A 21,510-nucleotide genomic window follows, 5' to 3' on the forward strand; every position below is an offset into this window, starting at 1 on the left:
GGAAAAGGCTGGCGAGATCCGAAATCTTTGATATTGTCAATAAATCCTATCCCAATTTTTAAAAAAGGTAAATAATTTGCTAAAACAGCTGGGCACTGTAGCTTTTAGCAAATATTACTCAAATAGAAGTAAACAGTGTATTTGTCTGGGACTATTTCAGCTGCGGATTAAGACACATTTGGTGCGCTAATGAGTATTAACGGCAGCAGGATGGTGTAAGTGGGACTGACTCAAAACAAACCATCTTTATTGTAATGAAGGATGTGGCTCACTGATGTGTAGTTAATAGTTTTTGGACAACAATGCAGCTCTGTGGCACAGAGGAATAAGCTACAGTATATCCGGTTTTGGCTACACAGACGATACTTTTGGGTGCAATAAATTGAATGTCGGATTTTGTTTTTTTAATAGGGTTTATTGACAATAAGAAAAATATAAAGCATTAAGTATCTAATCATGTTGACTGAGAAGAATTGTTGGACATTTTACATTTTGTGTTTCCATCAATACTTCTGTTAGCTATTCTGTTACTTGGATATTTGTCTATTAGTGATTACTTTTTTAAAAATAAGGGCGATGTTGACCTTTTCCAAATCGAAAATAAACATGATAATAGTCTATCTTTTGAAAATCTGCACAAAGCTGCATAAATTACATTATAAAGCAATGATTCCACTCGTGGACTTAGCTGTGAATTCAATAGTGGACGGTTTAGCCTATATATCAATATAATTCTATACAATTTATTAACGAAACACATTGCACATGTCAGTGATGTTGAAAGTGTGTTGTTATATTTTGCTGAACCACCTATGTCTCTTCCCAGCAGGTGTGTGTGTATCAGGATCAAGGCCAGCCGTTATCAGTCCTTTACAGTAAACCACAGCCTCTTCCGTGCTGTCACACCCTAGCAGCTGTGGCCGGGGCGTAAGCAGTCATCAGAAAACATCTCACATATCTCTCTAGCGGTTACTGTCTGTTGTCATACCCATGAGCCTCATTCTGAGACAAGATGAGCAAAGGTTTACGGGATGACTGAGATATGTACACAGCGATGGGAAAATTAAAAAAAAAAATGACCACAATGAGCAAAGAATGTGACGATAGGGAAATACCGCTTTGCTGCAACTTTCTCAATCCCAGGAAGACATGTATGTTTAGCTTTTGTATTGAAATGCTTTGTTGAAAATAATTTACTTAAAGGCTAGTTATCATTTAAAAATAATTATTTTCAAACACATCTTTTGGGAGAAAGAAATCTATCTTTTTCATTACAGAGAAAGTTTTAACAGTTGCCTGTTCTCTGTCTTCAGCATCATATTTATCATCACTAATGAAACAGTCTAAATAGTATCTCAAAGACAGGGTCACCCAGTTTAACATGCCTCTAATTAGTATTTGAGATCTGGCATGTGTGGCTTCAAGCCAAATATTGTGCAATTGAAACCAACTTCATTCTTTGTTTGACTGTGCCTTTTAAAGTCGTATTGCTCCTCCTATAGCCTGTGAGTGTGTGTAATATAAACACACTCTGATGACAAGAGACCACTCCATCATTAACGGAGCCCCAGTTCCTCTGCAGTGACTCGATCCCTCCAGACAGGAACGTCAGAATTCCTGGAAGACTGTAGCTTTTTTTTTTTTAGGTTGAAACAGAGCACACACATTCCACATAGGGGGGGATTAACGACCTCAGATAGCTCAACAACACAAATGCAAACCCGCTCTGATTGATTGCTGCGGTCTTTTGGTGTGATATGAAGCTGGTCATTAAGTGATATGGCACGATAACAGCAGCAGTTCACGTATACCAACCTTCTTTTTCTGGTGATGTGTGAGATTTCACTACAGAGTAAGAGTCATGAGAGTGACTATTCTGATCATAGGCCTCCTTTCTCCATGATTTTCTCCTCAACCGTCGTTGACAACTATAGAGTTCTGGTCTTAATCATATCTAACAACCAAAATCTTATCAAATGGGAGTCCATGATCTAATGTGAGAAGGTTGAGAACCACATGATGTCAGAAAGTAGTGAAAAATGCCCATTTTGTCCACCCAGCAGAATATATTTAATTCATTATCACACATGACAAGGAAAAGCAGCAAATCCTCACAATTTTTTTCAATTGTTCAAAATTTTGCAATGATTTTGCTCATTTTCTCAACAATTAATTGATTATTAAAATAGTTGCTAATCATTTTTCTGTTGCTTGACTAATCGATTAATCGACGAATTGTTTCTGCTGCAGGTTTATTCTTTTGGTAGTGAAAAATATAGAGGAAAGAGGGGAAAATGGCAATGGGACAATGGTACAGTAAGTGCATAGCAGAGAGCGGATACTGTTCTCAGCATGACTTTGCTAGTATCAATTATTGGCTCAAATCTAAATGTATATGAAAAGTGAGATAAGATAATGTAGCACAAGTAATTAACAGAGCCCTGTACTGTGAAATAACTTTTTCAACTGTTGGATAATAACCATGCATATTAAAATATCAAAGCTGAATTAAAAACCAAGGAGTATGTGATAGATTTATAATGTCTCTCTGCAGTAGTGGATAATAAAAGTCCATCAGAAAGGCCTCGTGGGATTTTGTACGCTTTGGACCATTGTGGATCCCCTCTGTTTAAAACCGTAGCTTTGTTTGTTTATTTGTTTCTGGTATTTGTGTGTACTTGTGTGGGGAGGGTGGGTCAGCTTATAAGTAATTAACAAGCAATTCGCTCCACCTAGGGAAGCAGGGAAGTTACTCATGCGATGCACCCTGACAAGGTCACCGCCTGATAGATGAGCCTGAGCAAGGGGGTTTTTCAGAGATTGTGAAGGCAGGCAGAACTGTGGGAACCAGACAATTAGTGGGTGGAAAGGTAGGCCGCCATGTTGGATGATGACCATGAGACGGGCTTACATGGACACTCACCGCTTGGCTGGCTGACAGGGAGAAAGCAGACACCTGGGCTCGACTAGCTCTTAACACACAGTCATTTATCTTTGAGGAGGCTGAGCGGGCAATTTGCCAGCAGTTTAGGAAGAGCATGTGCTATTTCCAATCAAACAGACATGGATAAGGTCAGTATAGACATATTAGTCAGATAAATATTTCAGACCCACACATAAACATGAATATCTGTAGTAGCCTTTTGTCTTATTATACTTATATATTTCCTAGATCTCATTATAACAAATATATAGGTGGTATCATGCACCAACACACTGAACACTATATAAAACTGGGGAAAAAAAGTTCGGAAACTTGTGTTTGGTTGATTATTTCTCTGTTGTTATAATGCTAATTGGCATTGTATTTTACATCGTTGGAAAGCCTGTTTATTTACCTTCACAATGATGTCCTGCAACGAATCCTGGTTGAGGAATGGAACGCCATCTCACAGCAACGTGTGACCAGGTTGGTGACCAGCATGAGGAGGAGGTGCCAGGCTGTTGTGGCTGCGTATGGATCTTCCACCGCTACTGAGGCTCCCGATGGTGTATTAAATGAATAAAGTGTAAATTGGCCAATATGTCTTGTTTGTTCCTTGTTACTGATAGAGAGTTCAATCATCCAATCCGCCAAACAACTCAAAACAAGAGTCAACACCAACAGGAGAATACACTGTTTACCATTGACGGAGCATTTTGGCAAATTTTTCTTGGGCGCTACCCACATAATCAGCTGTGCTGCTCCTCCCACAAATGCATGATCCTTACAATTTGGACATCATTGTGAAATTAAATAAACAGGCTTTCAAACGATGTAAAATACAATGCCAATTAACATTGTAACAACAGAGAAATAATCAACCAAACACAAGTTTTCGAATTTTTTTCCCCAGTTTATGTACCTTTAAACACAGAGTTAAAACCCAGTGCATCAAAATGTGAAACCATGTGAAACCAAAGAAAACACTTTGTTACAAATGAGTTACAGCATTTACACATGAAAACAAAATGTTCAGTATTTTGCAGAGTCAGATAAGACTCTGTCACAACAAAGAAGACTTGTAAGAGAATTGGGATTTAACATGCAACATAACTTTTTCCTGCAAAGGTAAGATGATAGGAATTATCTTTAGCAATATCTGTAATGGTTTCACAACCTCCAGGGAACTCATGACTTCAAGGAGCACACTGCCTGACGAAAGCAAAATGACAGGCACTCTTCCGCTGAATTCTGTACACATACACCAACATAAAACACCCCGTTACACATCAGCGCAAGCTACTGAAAACATGGGCGATGTCTGCTGTTAGATTACGTACGTCTTGTGAGGACTACATTGCCAGGTTAGATTTAGAATGATATAAAACAGACTAAATCCTAGTTTGTACCAGGTACAGTCTCCTTGGAGTTAAAAGGTTTATCCATGCTATGTTCAGGACATTTTGCCATGAATATTATAAAGGCTATCAAGCATCATAACAAACTGTGGCATTTTAAAGACCTTTTGAAGAAGACAAAAACAATGTCTCGCATGCACCTGGAGCTTCAAAGCCTGCAAAACTCTTATTCTGGACTTGAAATATACCAGGCACTTGACAACAGCTGTTAATCAGATAATGAAAGCCTCACAGTTACACAAGCACACTTGTGGAGAAGCGGCTATAAATTCTTTGCCATGACAGCGTACGAGGGCAGGGAGAGAGTGAGGGTGGGATTTGGTACCAGGCACTTGCCTTCCCAACTGAATGACGCATCATACCAGCACTATGGTGAAACACACATCAGCCATTTCCCTTTTCAACACACTATTTTAAGGTATCCTGCAGAACACAATAGGCCCCTTACTGTAACCACTAAGAGAAGTATGTGACAAGCAGACTTTCAAGGAATTATGACATGGCATGATGTGTCTCCTATGAATCCCCTAAATGTGCATATTTTTCGTGTCAGATGAAGTGTGAGCTGCAATGCAGCCTTGAAATGGAAAACAGTGTCTTCACCCTGGGACACGGCCTGCTCAAGACCTAAGATGTTAGTAACCTGACTGCATAGTTTCAGGGTGAACTCCTGCTCCACTTACCCTCTTCACCTCACTCACCTCAATCACCAAGTGACCTGCCATTGTAACAATACGCAGGATCCCACTTGGCACAGAGGCTCATCAAGCGCACCCATAGGTCAGCGGGTGTATGGTGGAAGAGTGTTGCCCTTTGACACTGACGGTGTGTTCGGGTTGGAAAGCTCTGGGCCAGGCCTGCCATGGTGGTCCACACAGATGGACCGCAGCTCAATCAGATAACCTCTCCTGGGGATCAGTTTCACCTCTCTGTATCTGTAACTCTCATCCAGGACATCCAGGGTTAATCTCCCAGAGTGGAGATTTAATATCTGGATAAGAAAGGATGAAATATTAGGATATGGTGGGGAAAGTCTGGGTGACTAATAAAATGTAGGAGGTTGTCTGACCTCTGAAGAAAGAGGTTGTGGCGGTACTGAGTCAGAAGACTGAAAAACAGTTCCCATCCACATAATAATATAAAATAAAATTCCTTCTTAATAATAATAATGAACAAATGCCTCTATAATAACAAACAATTAAGGAAACTGAAATATTGGTTTGTGTTTTTCCTTTTACCCTCCTTTAAAGTTTTCCCAAATAAAATACACTAAAAGAAATGGGTATAAAGGGTTTCATTGAAAATCAACAAATGAATAGAATACAAAAATACAGCCTGCAGGCATTAGGCTATTGTAAGGCAAGCCAGATCGTTGCACAAATAGTACCTAAACGTCCCAGTGCAGGTAACCCAATTGGTTGGCACTTAACTTGTTTCCCCAACTAGGAGTCAACACTCTCAACAAACAAAACACAAAGATCACAGAATCCCAAAAGGGCCCAAAACAGACCAGAGTTTCTGGTAAAGCTGATAATACATGTTGCATTGAGTGAAGGAGAGATCAGAATGACACTGGGTGTGCAGTTTCCCTCCTCTTTTAAGCCCTACAGAAAGGGCGTCGTTACACCCTGATTGGCCAAGAGGGGAATGCACCAAGCTGCTCTCAACTATCATTTAAGAGCCAGTCCCCACACCCTGCGCAACAGGTGAACTGAATAACCCTCTAATCACTCAGCAACTCAACCAAAAAAACACCAGGGAAAAGGGAAACAACAGCAAGCACCAGAGAATTGGCAGCTGCCACACTCCCTCCCCCATATAATAAACACCGCCTCCAAGGTGTTTTACACACATCCTTTAGACAGTTATTTACCTTTAATACAATGTCACAAAAAACCCATAAATTCATCCTCATCACTAGTGTCACTGTCCAGAAAAATGCGCATGACCGCCTCTCTCTCCTGAGCCTCCACTTCAATAGAGGTTGGGCGACACTCCTTCAAATCACACACATTAACCACCCTTAGATCCTTTCCGGTGTCCTCACGCACAATCCTGTAATTCACAGGGCCTACCTGCTCAACAATGCGGTACGGACCAATCCATCGTGGGGCCAGTTTAGCTGTGTAATTTTTGGAAGCCTTGGAGACGGGATGGGCTTTCATCCAGACCCTATCCTTCATTTCATATGTGACATGTCGCCTGTTTTTGTTGTAGGTATGAGCCTGTTTCCTTTTTGCCTGTGCCAGATTGGACTCTACCAGAGCTTGGACATTTTTCAGCGCACGTGGGACCTGAGAAGAGGGCTCAAAAGCTCTGGCAAAAGGTCCCTTCAAAGATCCTCTAAGCAGCAACTCAGCTGGGGAAAAGCCGGTGGCTTCATTGACTGCGGAGTTCAGGGCAAAACGCAACTCCGGTATGAAACGATCCCAACTCTTATGCTTCTCTCCAACATACGAAGCTATCATGCTTTTTAGTGAGCGGTTAATACGCTCAGTCATGTTAGTCTGTGGATGATAGGCAGTTGTGAGTTTATGGACAACCCCCCAGCTATCACACAACTCTTTGAAAACCTCTGATGTGAACTGAGGTCCCCGATCTGATAAGACATGTTTTGGGACACCCCAACGTGTAAAGATGTCCTTCCGCAGACATTTGCTGATTGTGGAAGCAGTAGCATTACATAAAGGAAACAACTCAACCCAACGACTATAATAATCTACCACAACAAGTAATTGGGTGTTTCCCAGGGAACTACGAGGCAGAGGGCCCATGAGGTCCAAACCAAGCATTTCCCATGGCTCCGTTACCTTTGTCTGCTGGAGCAAGCCAGCAGGCTTCCTGGACTCAGGTTTATATTTCTGGCAAATAGTACAAGATCTTACATATTCTGCGACATCTGTCCATATTTTCGGCCAGTATGCAACTTCACGAATCCTTTGCTGGGTCTTATATCGTCCAAAATGACCACTCAAAGGGTTATCGTGGTATGCATGCAAGACGACTGGACGAAGTGACTGTGGAACATATACCTGGTATAGGTCACCACGGTCAAGATGTTTGGTTTTCCTGTAAATCGTATCCTCCAAAATGACAAAACCGGAGTCTGCTTCACCGCCAGGTTTGTCATCAGTGAGCAGTGCCTGATATATTTTCTGGATGTCTGGATCACTCCTCTGGGCTTTCCAGACATCCTCATCAGTCAGAGGAAAAGGTACAAACTTCTCATCCCGTGTCAGGGAACGAGTGTACAATGCAAAGGAGGCCGGACCAGTGGCCCGCGACAGAGCATCCGGTGCGTTGTTCAACTTACCCTTACGATATTCAATCGTAAAAGAAAATTCCTGCAGACGCAGTGCCCAGCGTATAAGCCTGGAGCTAGCTTTATTGGTGTTAAAGACCCACAACAACGAAGAGTGGTCAGTGACAACAACGAAAGGTTTCCCTTCCAGATAGTGTCTCCATTTCTCCAGACTCCACACCACAGCCAGACATTCCCGTTCTGTCGTGGAGTAATTTTGCTCTGACCTTGTTAGAGAAAACAAGCGATAACCTCTTCTCTAGAGGAAGTGTTCGATCTCTGAGCCAAAACTGCCCCTAGACCCGTAGAACTTGCATCGGTGTAGACGACAAATGTGTTACACATATCAGGGTGACCAAGGACAGGAGGAGAGGTCAGATGGTCTTTAAGACATTGAAATGCCTTCTGACACTCCTCTGACCACTTAAACACGACTCCTTTCTTTTTCAGCGCATTCAGGGGCTCCGCAATCATTGAAAAGTTAGGGACATAACGGTGGTACCATCCAGCCAGACCCAAAAACCTTTGAACTTCCTTGAGGTTTCTAGGCACAGGGTAGTCACAAAGTGCTTCTGTCTTTGCTGGATCTGCCTGCACTCACTCCTTGCTCACTACATGACCCAGGAATTTAAGCTCGGGACAACAGAAGTGGCATTTCTTAATATTGAGTGTAAGGCCAGCCTGCTGGAGGCAATCAAACACTCGCTGGACGTCATGAAAGTGATTCTGGACGTCTTTGGAATAGATTATGATGTCATCCAAGTACACCATACAGCACTCTCCTAGGCAGCTCCTCAGCACTTGAGTCATTAGCCTTTGGAAGGTAGCTGGAGCTCCCTTCAAGCCGAAAGGCATAACCTGAAAATGGAATAATCCAAAACATGTGACGAATGCCGTGAGGTGCTGGCTTTCCGGGTCCATTTCTACCTGCCAATAACCACTGTTGAGATCTAAGGTGGTGAACACAGCTGAACTTGCCAGAGATTCAAGTATCTCAGAAATCGTTGGTAGAGGATAGGCATCTCCCTCGCTACGTTCATTAACACGGCGGAGATCAACACAAAATCGAGGTGTTCCACCATCTTTTCTAGGCACCACTACAATCGGGGATGCCCATGGTGAATGGGAAGGTACAATGATACCCTGTCTCTTCGATCTGCTCCTTAACCATCTTCCGCTTTTGTAGGGGTAATCGATAGGGGCGCTGGGTAACCACAACATCACTGTTTAGTTTGATTTTATGTTTCAGCACAGAGGTACGGCCTAAAGTGGTGGTGCAGACCCGCGGGTTGTTTAGCAAGAGTTGGTACAATTTCTCAGCCTCCCTCCCTGTTAAACCACTGTCTGCAACAGCAGTATGGAGCAGACTGAGTAAGTCATCACCTTTAGGAATACAAGCTAGGTTACACCAGTCATCACTAACAGCAGGCAAGAGCGGTAATGTAGGTGGTAAGGTAGTATACAAAGCAACACTGCTCACACTCAGAACACCCCAACAATCACTAGGGCACAGGACAGGCTGGAAAGGGAAAACCCTGGTGGTGTCATCACCAGCAAAAGAGTATACCTTGTCCCGGACGTTGACCTGGAGCCCACTCATGCTCATAAAATCTAAACCAAGAACTAATGGATACACCAACACATCTGCATCCAGTACTGCGGTAGGTACGAACCAACTGTTACCATGCATGCTGAACTCCAGCACTTTACATCCAATAGGATTTGCTTGCTGGCCATTCGCAAGATACATTGGTCCAGGGTTGCAAAAGCTGAACCCAGACAACATGGTTATGTGGGCCCCACATGGGTTATGCTAGGGGTACCTGGGTACCAAGTGGGTATGGGCCCAAAATAGGCATCTTATCTGGGGCCCACTTGGGTCAACTAATGCAGGTTCTAGGTGGGTCACTAATGGGAAATTAGAGATGGGTTTTAGTTTATGTTGCCCAGATTGGGCCCATATTACACCCAGTGTACTCCTGCATGAAACCCACAAGGGTAATTGGCATGGGGCCAACATAGAAATTGTGGACAAACCCACTTACAACCCATATTTCATCCCATGTAGTCCACATGTTGCCCAGTTGGGGCCCACACAACACCCATTGTAATCCTGCATGGATTCCATGTGGGCAATTGACATTGGGCCATTATGGAACCCGCGGACAATCCCATATAGGGCCCATTTTTCAGCCCATTTACTACCCACATGGGCCCCACATACAGATGTTGGCTGGGAAGCTGTGCAGCACTGACAGGGATTTTTTTTCCAACCAATTTGGAAAGATAATTCATTAAAGTCCAATAATTCATGTGCATAATACATATTTTAGGACACATACTTTTATATTACAGAGGGGAATAATGCTATGCAGAATCAGTGTGGTCATGATATCCCTTCAGCGGCAGTTCTTCTTCTTTAAGGTTTATTGGCGGTTGGCAAACAACGATTTGGTGCATTACCGCTACCAACTGGTATGGAGTGTGGATCATTCTGGCTAATAATTACAATATCCCAAAAATATAAATAAATAATAATAATAATAATTATAATAATAATAATAATAATAATAATAATAATAATAATAATAATAATAATAATAATAATAATAATAACAATAATAATAATTAATAATAACAATAAATAAAAATAAAAAATAAGAGAGGAGTGTGGATCATTCTGGCTAATAATTACTATATCCCCCCAAAATATATATATATATATATATAAATAAAAACAAACATTTTTAAAAAATAATAATAATAATGATTATAATTAATAATCAATAATTTTATTAATAATAATAATAATAATAATAATAATAATAATAATAATAATAATAATTAATAATTAATAATTAATAATTTTAATGATAATTAATAATAATAATAAAGAAAAAGAAAAAGAAAAAGAAAAAGAAACGAAAACAAAAACAAACAACCCCATATTTTTCCAATCATATTAATTGGTCTAAGATACTGAAATAATATTCTATAACACTCATTTAGTGATTCAGCTTTATGTTACTGTCTCTTTAAGAGCATGAACCGGAAGAGGAAGAGTTTCACCGGAACTGATGTCTTCTCTCTTTCCGGTCAGGTCTCCGTGGTGGTGTGAGCGTGGATTTCATCTTCATCAAGACTCACTGAATCAACAAACATGAGCGTCCCAGCGTTTATAGACATTACGGAAGAAGACCAGGTAAGACCCACGTCTTTAAAAACACTCATAAAGCTCCGTCACGTCAGAGGATGAGTAGATTAATGAGGAATATCCGACCTAAACATAGCATGTTAGCTAGCTACGATGCTAACAGGACATGCTAGTTGTTAGCATGCTAAGCTACATGGTATCTCTGTAAACTTACTGCTTTGTATGTAAATCAGCTGAAGATCGTTTTTCTATTCCTGTTCAGCTCAATGTATTTAATCTACTTTACAACTAAAGCTGTCACAAATGTCCTCAAAGTTAGATAGATAGATAGAAAGGTGGGTATAAATAGATACATACATAGATAGATAGTAACTTTATTGATCCTGAGGGAAATTCAAGTTTCCAGCATCACAGTTCCATAGTGCAAAACATGTTAGTAAAAAGGCAGTAAAAGAGTTAGCAGTGCAAAGTACAAAAAAATATATATAGTGCAGGGTAACAGCTGTGATACAGGACTATTAAAAAAGTGAATATAGTGCAGAAGAGACTGTTAAAAGTGAATATAGTGCAGGGTAACTCTAGTAACTTAGTCTATGAAAGTGCTCTGTATGCATTATCTGTCCTGCAGATCGTCCTCCTTTGTCCCCCACTCCCCAGAGAGGTGTTATTCTAATTGCTGAGGCTATTATTATTCTAATTGTTAAGGCTTATTGACACAACAATGTATGTAAGCTTGGTACTCATGTTTTATGTAACCAGTAAAACTTGTTATTTGACTCTGTAATGTTACAGGCTTCAGAGCTGAGAGCCTACCTGAAAGCCAAAGGGGCTGAGATATCAGAGGAGAACTCTGAAGGTGGTCTTCATGTAGATCTGGCTCAGATCATCGAGGCATGTGATGTATGCCTCAAGGACGATGATAAAGGTAGGTGATGATGAAGAGGACCGTGGGTAAGAACCCACGGTCAGTTATTTATATATTGGATAATAACAGAAACTAAAGCTTTTTTCGTAGGTTTATATTTTGACTTATGTTACCAGCAAAAGTACAGGTGTTATTAATAACATTATTTATGGCTCACATGAATTAAGTGTCCCTGTAAGCTATTCCAGTAATCCATGGACATGCCGTGCAGTATCTATTTATGTTTAATTTTACTGACCCTGAAACTATTCCCGGATGGATATAACAATTTCTCATTTCTTCTGGCCCCTCTTTCTCTCTGTATCTCTCTGCAGATGTGGAGAGTGTGATGAACAGCATCGTGTCTCTGTTGTTGATCCTGGAGACGGAGAAGCAGGAGGCTCTCATTGAAAGTCTATGTGAGAAGCTGTTGAAGTCCCGTGAAGGAGAGAGACCCTCCCTCAGGATGCAGCTGTGAGTGCTTTTACTTTTTTCCCTTAAATCTATTCACAGTATTGCCTCTTACGGCTGTTGTTTTAAAAACAATTTGACCAAGTATACACTCCACATGCATGGACACTAAGTAAGACATTGTTTTGATTTGGTTAATATTAGCCGGTTTCCGCCAAAAGTTCCCTGGATTTTTAGTCCCTGAAACTACTTTTCAAGGAACTAAAAGGTTCCTTCAGCCCACTGTTGTCTGCGTTTCTACCGCGGTCTAAGAACTAGAAGATTAGGTCAATTAGTCCACTGACGTTTGGGAAAAGCAACATGACATGGGATGGGGGCTGCTGGTGGTCACAGCGGTAAACACACTCTGCAACCTGCAGTTCGGTGTGCCTAGCCTGTTTCACCTAAAAAGCTTGCTGGAAAAAAAAAAAAAACGTTCCCCATATCCCAAAATGCTTCTTAACTGATACTAGAGTACTTCCTTGTTTATGAATGAATCAGTACACGAGTTGAAGCTGCGGCACTGTGCGTATGTTTGACCAACCGGCGACCGTCATCCCTACAAACTCCACCCTGAAAGTTCTGTTACTTTCAGAAAGCACTACCCCCCGGCAAGGGCTTTTTTGGGGGTATAAAGGCCCCGTAAAATGTCCCCAGAGCTTAATTTAGACCCTGGTCCCTGTGGTCGAAATGCGATGAGTTCCTCAAAAGGTTCTTGGTGCTGGGGGAATGTTCCTGCAGTCAAAACGGGGCTTATGAGGCTGCTGGTCTTGTGAGATTAACATAAGGATACTGTTAACAACATCAATAGACAGGAACGCGGCTATCTTCTTTTTAAAGCAAACTGCATGTGTTGAGAAAACATGGAACCGTTACAAACAATCAGTTCTCTGTTCAAACACTTGACAATCTCTTTCATGTTTTGATGTTACAGACTCAGTAACCTGTTCCATGGCATGGATGAGAACACTACAGTGAGGTACACGGTCTTCTGTGGCCTCATCAAGGTGGCTGGGACTTGTAATGCCATCGCCTTCATCCCCACTGACCTCGATCAGGTATACCTGTTCACCATGATTAACTGGGATAACTGTCTGACTATAAACACTGCACTGTCACATATTGCATATTTCTTTGCCTTGAGCTGCAGCAACAGCAAATAAGAAAACATCTCAATCTCCACAGGCTGCATTTTCTTCCTTTGCAGTTGATTTATGATACCCGTTGTTTGTGCTTCTGATCAGGTGCGCAAGTGGATTATCGACTGGAACCTTACCACAGAGAAGAAGCACACACTCTTGAGGCTGGTGTATGAAGCATTGGTTGACTGCAAAAAAAAGGTATATGGTCATGTTTTGGTATGCACAAATTCAGAAATATGAATACACAGAATTTAACATTTATAAACTCCTGCATGAATAAATAATACACGTTTGTTTTATGCATATACATGCCTGTAGGCCAACGTTTCTGTATGAGATAGTGTGCTATCCTTCAAGTAAAGTAAAGTTGAAAGTAATTTTCAACAATGTATCTGTCTTCTCATTTCACAGCGAGGCTGCAGCAAAAGTGATGGTTGAGCTGCTGGGAAGTTACACAGAAGACAATGCTTCACAAGCACGTGTTGATGCCCACAGGTAAACTTGAAGACCTTGTTTAACATTTGTCATCAAGCCTCGATATAACGTCCATCCCTCATATATACTTCCTTGGTGTCCCTTATCTTTAGATGTATCGTCCAGGCTCTCAAAAACCCCAACACCTTCCTGATTGACCACCTGCTCACCCTGAAACCTGTTCGCTTCCTGGAGGGAGAACTCATCCATGACGTGAGTACTGAAGGATGTGCAATGTTTTGTGGTGTTAAATATATAAAAGACACTACTGGCATTGTCATATTTATTTATTTACACGGCTACTTACTGAAGAAATCAATATTTTGACACAAAAACGGTCCGCCAGAGTCCGACATCAGAGCTGCAAACCTTGATTGACCAATCAGAATTGAGTACTCAACACAGCCGTGTAATAAAAATGGGATAAGGGCTTATCTGGGTTTCTGAAATCAGGATATGGTGTTTACATCATGGATATATCTATGGTTTACATGCTCAAACACATGAATGGGATACTTCAAAAAACCTGATCATAAACAGGTTACTCATGTCCGTGTGAACGCACTATGTGAAAGCCTCTTGACTGTGTTTTACGTGGGTGCATTTTTGATATGTAGTACAGTGACAGCTAAGGCTTCACAACCCAATATTTATATGCTGACCAGTTATGACAGTTGAATGGTGACCAGCAGGAATGTTTGTACATTACCAGCTTAACAGGTTGAGACAATGAAAAAATATTTCATAATAGTGTGTGTGCACAGTTTTCTTTAAGAGTTTTCATGGGTCAACAGACAGGCATTTCTAAAGGTATTAATAGTTCAGCCCAGTGTTCATTGTGTACAACATTTCTGCATTGGAGCCAGTGATCTGTCTCATAACTGTAATATGGACGTGGTTAACATTACAGTTTCAGCCTGTATGAATACAAAGACAATGTGACTGTTTCTAGAGTCTTATAATGACATTTCTCCCTCTTCTGACTCTATTTTCAGCTGTTAACAATCTTCGTGAGTGGGAAACTAATCGCATACGTAAAGTTTTACCAGAGTAACAAAGACTTCATTGACTCTCTTGGTAAGTAGCCACAAATTGAGATATTAGTTGCATCAATTCTACACAAACACACGGCCGACCATGACAAAATGACCATGTGCTGCAATCCTAAAACCTCAGTGTACATGTAGTCGGTGAGTGATCAAATTTAGCTCTGCTCCTTAGCATATTTGTTAATCAGTATTGATATATTCTACGACAAGTGTATTATAACTTAATATGCTTAATAAGAAACCTGTTTTGTAATATAATGTCACCACTTTAAGAGTGTATCAAGGGAGCACCATCTTTAAAGTAGTTTAGAGTATTTTTTTGTCTTTTGGAACTAGTGTTTCAAACTTTTCCCTCTGTAAGGATGGTTTTATTATGATTTTATACTGCTGTTGCTATGATTCTGAGTGAAAAAAAGCTTAAGGATTTGAATATAATGACAAATTTGATTCCTAATCAAGTTATTCTGTAACTCTGTGCAGAACAAAAGTACATTTAAAGACCATCTGAACCACCTTTTCCTATATGAATAACTCTGATAACCATTGAGCCTATGTACTGCGCTCTGTTGACACAGTACAGGAATGTGTGTTTGTGTCAGCAGTGTGTCTCTTTCTCACTACTAAAGGCTTTGTTGTAATTACAAGCATGTGTAGGATGGACTCTCAAAACAGCCAATGTGGAGTGGTGTTTGTGTTAATGAGTAGATTCCCTGACTGCTTGCTCCTAAATGTAGAGACAATTATCACAGGGAAACTCCCCGAGTCGAGAGTAATCGACTGTGACTGTTTTGTGCTTAATGATCCCTGCGTGTTGCTCTCCAGGCCTGTCTCACGAGCAAAACATGTCCAAGATGCGTCTGCTGACATTCATGGGCATGGCTGTGGAATTCAAGGAGATCTCCTTCGACACCATGCAACAGGAGCTGCAGATCGGAGCCGATGACGTCGAGGCTTTTGTCATCGCGGTACAAGCACTTCATCTCATTAATCCCTGCTGTCTACCCTTGTTACGTGTGCTGTTACAGGCGACTAATGGGGGGGAAAAAGGAGTAGTGATTGAACAGTGGTCACAAACAGACACACATCCCCCTGACTTGCCTTCTTGTATCAAAAAATTATGTTTTTCCTCCTTAAAAAAAGAATGTAGTGTTCATCATAGGTCATGAGTTTTACAATGAAAACATGGCATAGAACCAAGAATAGCACTTTTAGTGTTTTGTGACTCCGATTAGCTTCATTTCCCAACTGCATTCTCTCAAAGGTTTTATTGTTTTTATTGCTCTCTGTCAGAGTTTTTGCTGCCTCTTTATTCCCCTCCTGTCTGCTTTTTCTTTCTAGCGGTTCGGACGAAGATGGTGTACTGCAAATTGACCAGACACAGCGAAAAGTTGTTGTGAGGTAAGGACTTTCATCAAACAACGTCATGCATGCCTTAACTGTGTTCCATTTTGAGTAAGTAAAGAGGGGCAGTTATAGCAAGACCTGACGTACTTTACCTGTATCTTCAGAAAACATCGTCCTTCATCCTTAAATAGGTCCTAATAGAGTGGTGCAGGAATCCAGGGTCCCAAAACCCAGAAATGAGTTAGCATTTTAGCACTTCCAGTTCCCTCGTCTGGAAGTCAAAGGGTTTTTTAAATGTTTTTTTTAGTTAGATGCCTGAAATGAGGTCTGTTGTTAACACAAGCTTAAGAGATTTTAACGTTTTATTCTACATTATTACACGGCTTCGTTGAGTACTCCATTCTGATTGGTCAATCACAGCGTTCTACGGTCTGTTATTTCTTTATAGCAGACTGTTGCTATGTATAACAAACCGTTGCTATGGGCGCAGCTCTGATGTCAGACTCTGGCGGACCATTTTTGTGTCAAATTATTGATTTCTTAAGTAAGTAGCCTGTAATAAGCGGAGTAATGTACAGCTAGCGGGTAGCGTCGCATCACGTCGGGGTTTATTTCACAACAATGACCGACTCGTTTTACCTTATCCCTTACATATAAAATACGTCAGTAAATATCTAACTCGGGAATTTTTAAGCTTTTATATGTATTAAAAAATGCGGTTCCTAACAAGTTGCTAAATGTGACTACCAAACGTCATCACGTCGACTCGTCCACCGTTATAGTCTTGTTATGTATACTTGCACTCGTGCGACCGTGGTATAGTTCGTTTATAGCCTAACGTTAGCTTTTTACTTCTGGCGATTGCATTCACACTTCAAAAATCATAAAAGGTTTCTTCATTTGTTCAAGTATCATAGATGTTTGATGGTGCAACCACCTATGCAGTGTTGGTGAGAGTGCACCACTGTTCATCGCTAATGCAGTCTGTACTTATTAGGCATACACATATCATTATCTTTGACACATTTCTTCTGTTGATGTGAAAATAACTTCAGGTTCACATTCAGAAGGTCTTTTTCTTTGTCTTCTGTGGAGCCATTCGTTTGATCTTTTTGCCGTTTCTGTAATTGTTAATGACAGACCAGTACTAGGCTGCAAGGGTTGACTAATGAACTAATATGTGGATTAGTTTGTATTCCTGAATTTGGCCAAAGTTGTCTGGTGTCTCTGGTCAAGGCTGCTATGAGTTTATTTGGTTCTTGTCTGCAGAGAACTATGTCATCTGTCTAGAAATGATTCTGCCTCCGTATGGCTTTGATTTGAGGTCTTAATACCGAATACAGGCTTTTGTCATAGTTATATTTACTATAGCTCTGTATTTTATTTCCTCAAAGTTGTGAGACGTGACCTTGGCCTGCATTTTCTTTTTGTCAATTTAACATTCTTGCTTCTGTGTTTTCCACTCAATCAGCCACAGTACACACCGCACCTTTGGCAAGCAGCAGTGGCAGCAGCTGCACGACAGCCTCAGCTCCTGGAAGGCCAACCTAGCAGCCGTCAAGACCAGTCTGCAAGCCCTGTCACCTTCTGCTTAATTCCACCTTAACCCAACTGTCTAGACTGCCTGGCCCTCTATTCTTTTCTGCTTTCCAAATCCCCAGACTGAATTGATCAGTTTTTTTATTAATCCAATAAAACAACAATGGATATAACCTGTGATTGCTTATTCCTTTCTTGTTAAGTAATTAAATATTGCTAGTTCTTTTCAAGTTAATTAATGTCATAAACACAGCAAGTTGTATTAACACACAACAGCCAAAAGCTTTACTGTGCCATAATACATATATTATCCGTCTTTTCAGACAACTACCCCACTAGTTGCATTATGATCCTTTCAGAAAGCCATGCAGTGACTTTAATGGGGGCTCATCCTCCAGCAGCTCTCAACATCTGGTTTTAGTTAAAGGACGACGTGCCCGCATTAGATGAGCTGTGACTCTTGGTGAGAAATAGCCTGCAACAAGAGGGTCACTTGTCTGGGAACACATGAGAGGTGACAACAGTAATGTGAACTTAAGATGACCGTGTCTGCCGGGGTCAGAGCTGTATGACTGTAGCATCAACACTTAAAAGCTCGTGGCGTAGGCTGATTCACTGCCACTACAAATTTGACACTGTCCTCTGGGTTAAAAGATAGTGTTCAGCTGTATCAGCATGACTCACTGTCTTTTGATGTGTCTGAAAAGTTGAAAAACAAAGACGTCTAAATTCCAGTTTTTAGTTTACCTTTCCTTTGCCCATTGATGTAAAGTTAAGTGCCATTTAGATCTGTTCTCGGGCACCGGTCCAGAGCATTACGATGTGAACTCTAATGATATATGGAGCAGGCATTAGGTGTAAAAGGGGTCTGCTGGAGTTCTCTCCCTCTGGGGCTGTGATGAAATCAGCACAAGCTGACGAAGTGCAGACTACTGACATTGCACTTTTAATATCCTAACCCCCGCCACAAATGCACAGAGTTTTTTCTTTGACTAATAAAGCCACAGCTCAACCTGTTTACTTTGTTTTTTAGTGGTGTGCTGCTCCTCATTCTGTACCGATTAAATCTGATCATTTCAACCCTGCCACTAAAATGTTTTCACTCAGATGAAATAGGCATTAGAGGTACACATTTACCGCTGCAGTGTGTTCTTTTTCCCATCATAGCAGAGGTCTGCAGAGACTCACCGCTCACTTCTGTCCAGTTGTCCACAGCATCTCCGACTCTTATCAGTGGGTGTAAATCACAGAACACATTCTCAGGAGCATAACCTCATCACTGCCACCTGCAGATAGAAGTGAATGTGACCAAGGCTTAACGCAATGTTTGCGAAGCCTCATATCTTGGTTTCCATCGCTCCTTTTCTCTGCAAGCAATTGCTTCGCAGCTACTTTTCTCATTCTGTAACAGTGATCTCTCTCTCTCTCTCTCTCTCTTCTTGTCTCTAATTTGTCTCACTGGCTTTAAGTAACTGTTTTGTGGATGGTCCGTCATGTGAGATGTCCCAGATGTAAATACTGTGGTTGGTTTATCTGGTGCAAGCCTCACGACCCCTTCTTATCAGCGTCAGATAGAGGTAGTTCTGCATTGTTCAGTGATAAAAAACAAATGAGTTGATATTCCATTTGGAAGCTGAGGCCTCCTTTGCACATGAAGCTCAGATTATCAGTGGATGTGGACAGTAACGAAGTACATTTACTCCATTTTATGCTCATTTATATTTCCACTCCGCTACATTTCTGAGGGATATGTTGTACTTTTTTAAAACTCCACTCCATTTATTTTACAAATATATACAATGGTTACTTTTAAGAATAAGTTTGAATTGATCTAATTCAGTTTCAGATGTCAATGAGTTGTTAGAAGTTCCACCAAAATTTTTCAGATGTTACATAACTGTTCACTAAATATGTAAATTATCCAATATTTCACACAAAAAAAGCAAATATTAGAGAACAGGAGAACTTGTTTTAGTTCGTCTTACTCAAATAATCATGTCACGACTACTACCTAACTGTAAAGTAGTTAAAAGTAGCTCCACCTCAACCAGCTACAACAGTAATTGGCCATTTCTCTCCATAACAACATAACTTTTGATACTTTAAGTGCATTTTGATTATGGAACTTTTGTAATTTTACTTAAAGGTCACATATAATGCTCATTTTCAGGTTCATACTTTTATTTTTTCATTATTTAGACTGCACATAAACCTGGTTTATAATAAAACAAACATGAAAATCTCACTTTTTCCAATATGGAACCTTTAAGTAAGTTTACTGTATTGTGGTATTGGAACTTTTGAATATAAATACTTGACCACTGTCAAAATTTACTGTGTTTGAGCACAAAGCTCGCTGTGTGAGCTGATGAAGAACCACATGGATTCCCCAGCAGTAAGACACTATTATAACACTGATATGGCAGTATGTGGTGTACGGTGGCAATATCATCTGACATCACAGTAGATAAAGTCTGGAATTTCTCATTTTCTTCGCCCCTTTTCTTCATATCAGCATTCCTCTGGGTAAATCTCTGATTTGACTCTGACGGTATCCAGAGACGTATAGCCAAGTACAAGAGACGGGCTCTCACTGCCCTTCAATTAGCACCATCCAGTAGTCAGCCAGATAATGTTCAATTGCATCCTATCTCTGCTTTACATAAACACTGGCCAAGAGGCCCGGAGGCTCACAGACAGATATGTGTATTTACATGAAGAGTGTGAAACATAAACACTATTATGGATGGTGGTTTGCCAGGCAGAATGGGAAACTTTATCTTCACTGTGTTGCTTCATGTTTTGCTGTTTGCGGCGTCTCTAAAGTTGCTATAGTCCCCATTCTTTGTGGTGGAAAATGCCAGACTAAGTGGATTTTAACACAGATACCTCTTCTCTGTCAAAACGACTCCAGAGCCCATTACACAACCTTTTCCCATACAAGGCCTGTGCATAGTGGTGTAGTCACCAGCTCCCGAGCTACCGAGAGATCTCCAGAGAGGAGGTTTAGTGCTTTTAAAAGAGTCCTGATGCAAAGAAGATAGCATTGTGTTACAACGGTAATTTGTGCCCTCCCATTAAAAGTGAAGATACAACAGACTGAATGACCCTTTAAGCTTTAAGTGTCATTGAAGTAAAATGACCCTTTAAATCCTAATACAGTGTAGTTGGGAAGATCCACCAGAGGTTACATGACAATAGTCACGAAACTATCATGTCAGTGTCTAAAATGGAGGGGAAAAAAATGCATGTCACCACTTATGAAGGTAAGGGCCTACTTGTTTTATCTGCCTTGTTTGGTTTTGTTTTCTTTTGTGAAGCACTTAAGTGTTAAGTGTTAAGAAAAGTGCTATAGCCTATAAATAAAGTTTATTATTATTGCTATTATTGGTATACTATAGGCCTATCTGTTGCTTGGTGACCCCTTTTAAAGTCAGTGTTAAAATGTACTTATTGCTTAGTACCACGTAAACACTACATCGTTAAGTTCAAAGTGGCCTACATACAGTATATAGCAAGGCTGTCAAAGTTAACGTGATAATAACGTGTTAATGAAAATTCATTTTAATACTACTAATTTCCTTAATGCAATAATACAACTTGCAATTTTTATGTCGTAGCGGGCTCAGTTTTGAAGCTAAAGTGAAGAGAAGGCTAAATAATGCTCCAAAATTACGCTAAATTTTGTCGAGGAAAACTGGCATGGCCATTTTCAAAGGGGTCTCTTGACCTCTGACCTCAAGGTATGTGAATGAAAATGGGTTCTCTGGGTACCCACGAGTCTCCCCTTTACAGACATGCCCACTTTATGA

General features: G+C 40.6%; 1 protein-coding gene across 1 annotated transcript; it reads left to right on the forward strand.

The window, feature by feature from the left end:
• Positions 1–10,684: 10,684 nt before the first annotated feature.
• eif3m (eukaryotic translation initiation factor 3, subunit M) lies at positions 10,685–17,871 on the forward strand. The gene is given in 12 exon segments (XM_037753491.1): positions 10,685–10,844; positions 11,589–11,721; positions 12,036–12,174; positions 13,085–13,208; positions 13,395–13,487; positions 13,702–13,787; positions 13,880–13,979; positions 14,762–14,843; positions 15,638–15,811; positions 16,154–16,180; positions 16,183–16,213; positions 17,631–17,871. Coding segments are annotated over 12 exon segments (1,155 nt in total). The 5' UTR covers positions 10,685–10,802; the 3' UTR covers positions 17,755–17,871.
• The last annotated feature ends 3,639 nt before the right edge of the window (positions 17,872–21,510 follow it).

This window comes from Sebastes umbrosus, chromosome 2 (assembly GCF_015220745.1).
Source record: "Sebastes umbrosus isolate fSebUmb1 chromosome 2, fSebUmb1.pri, whole genome shotgun sequence".
Taxonomy (NCBI): domain Eukaryota; kingdom Metazoa; phylum Chordata; class Actinopteri; order Perciformes; family Sebastidae; genus Sebastes; species Sebastes umbrosus.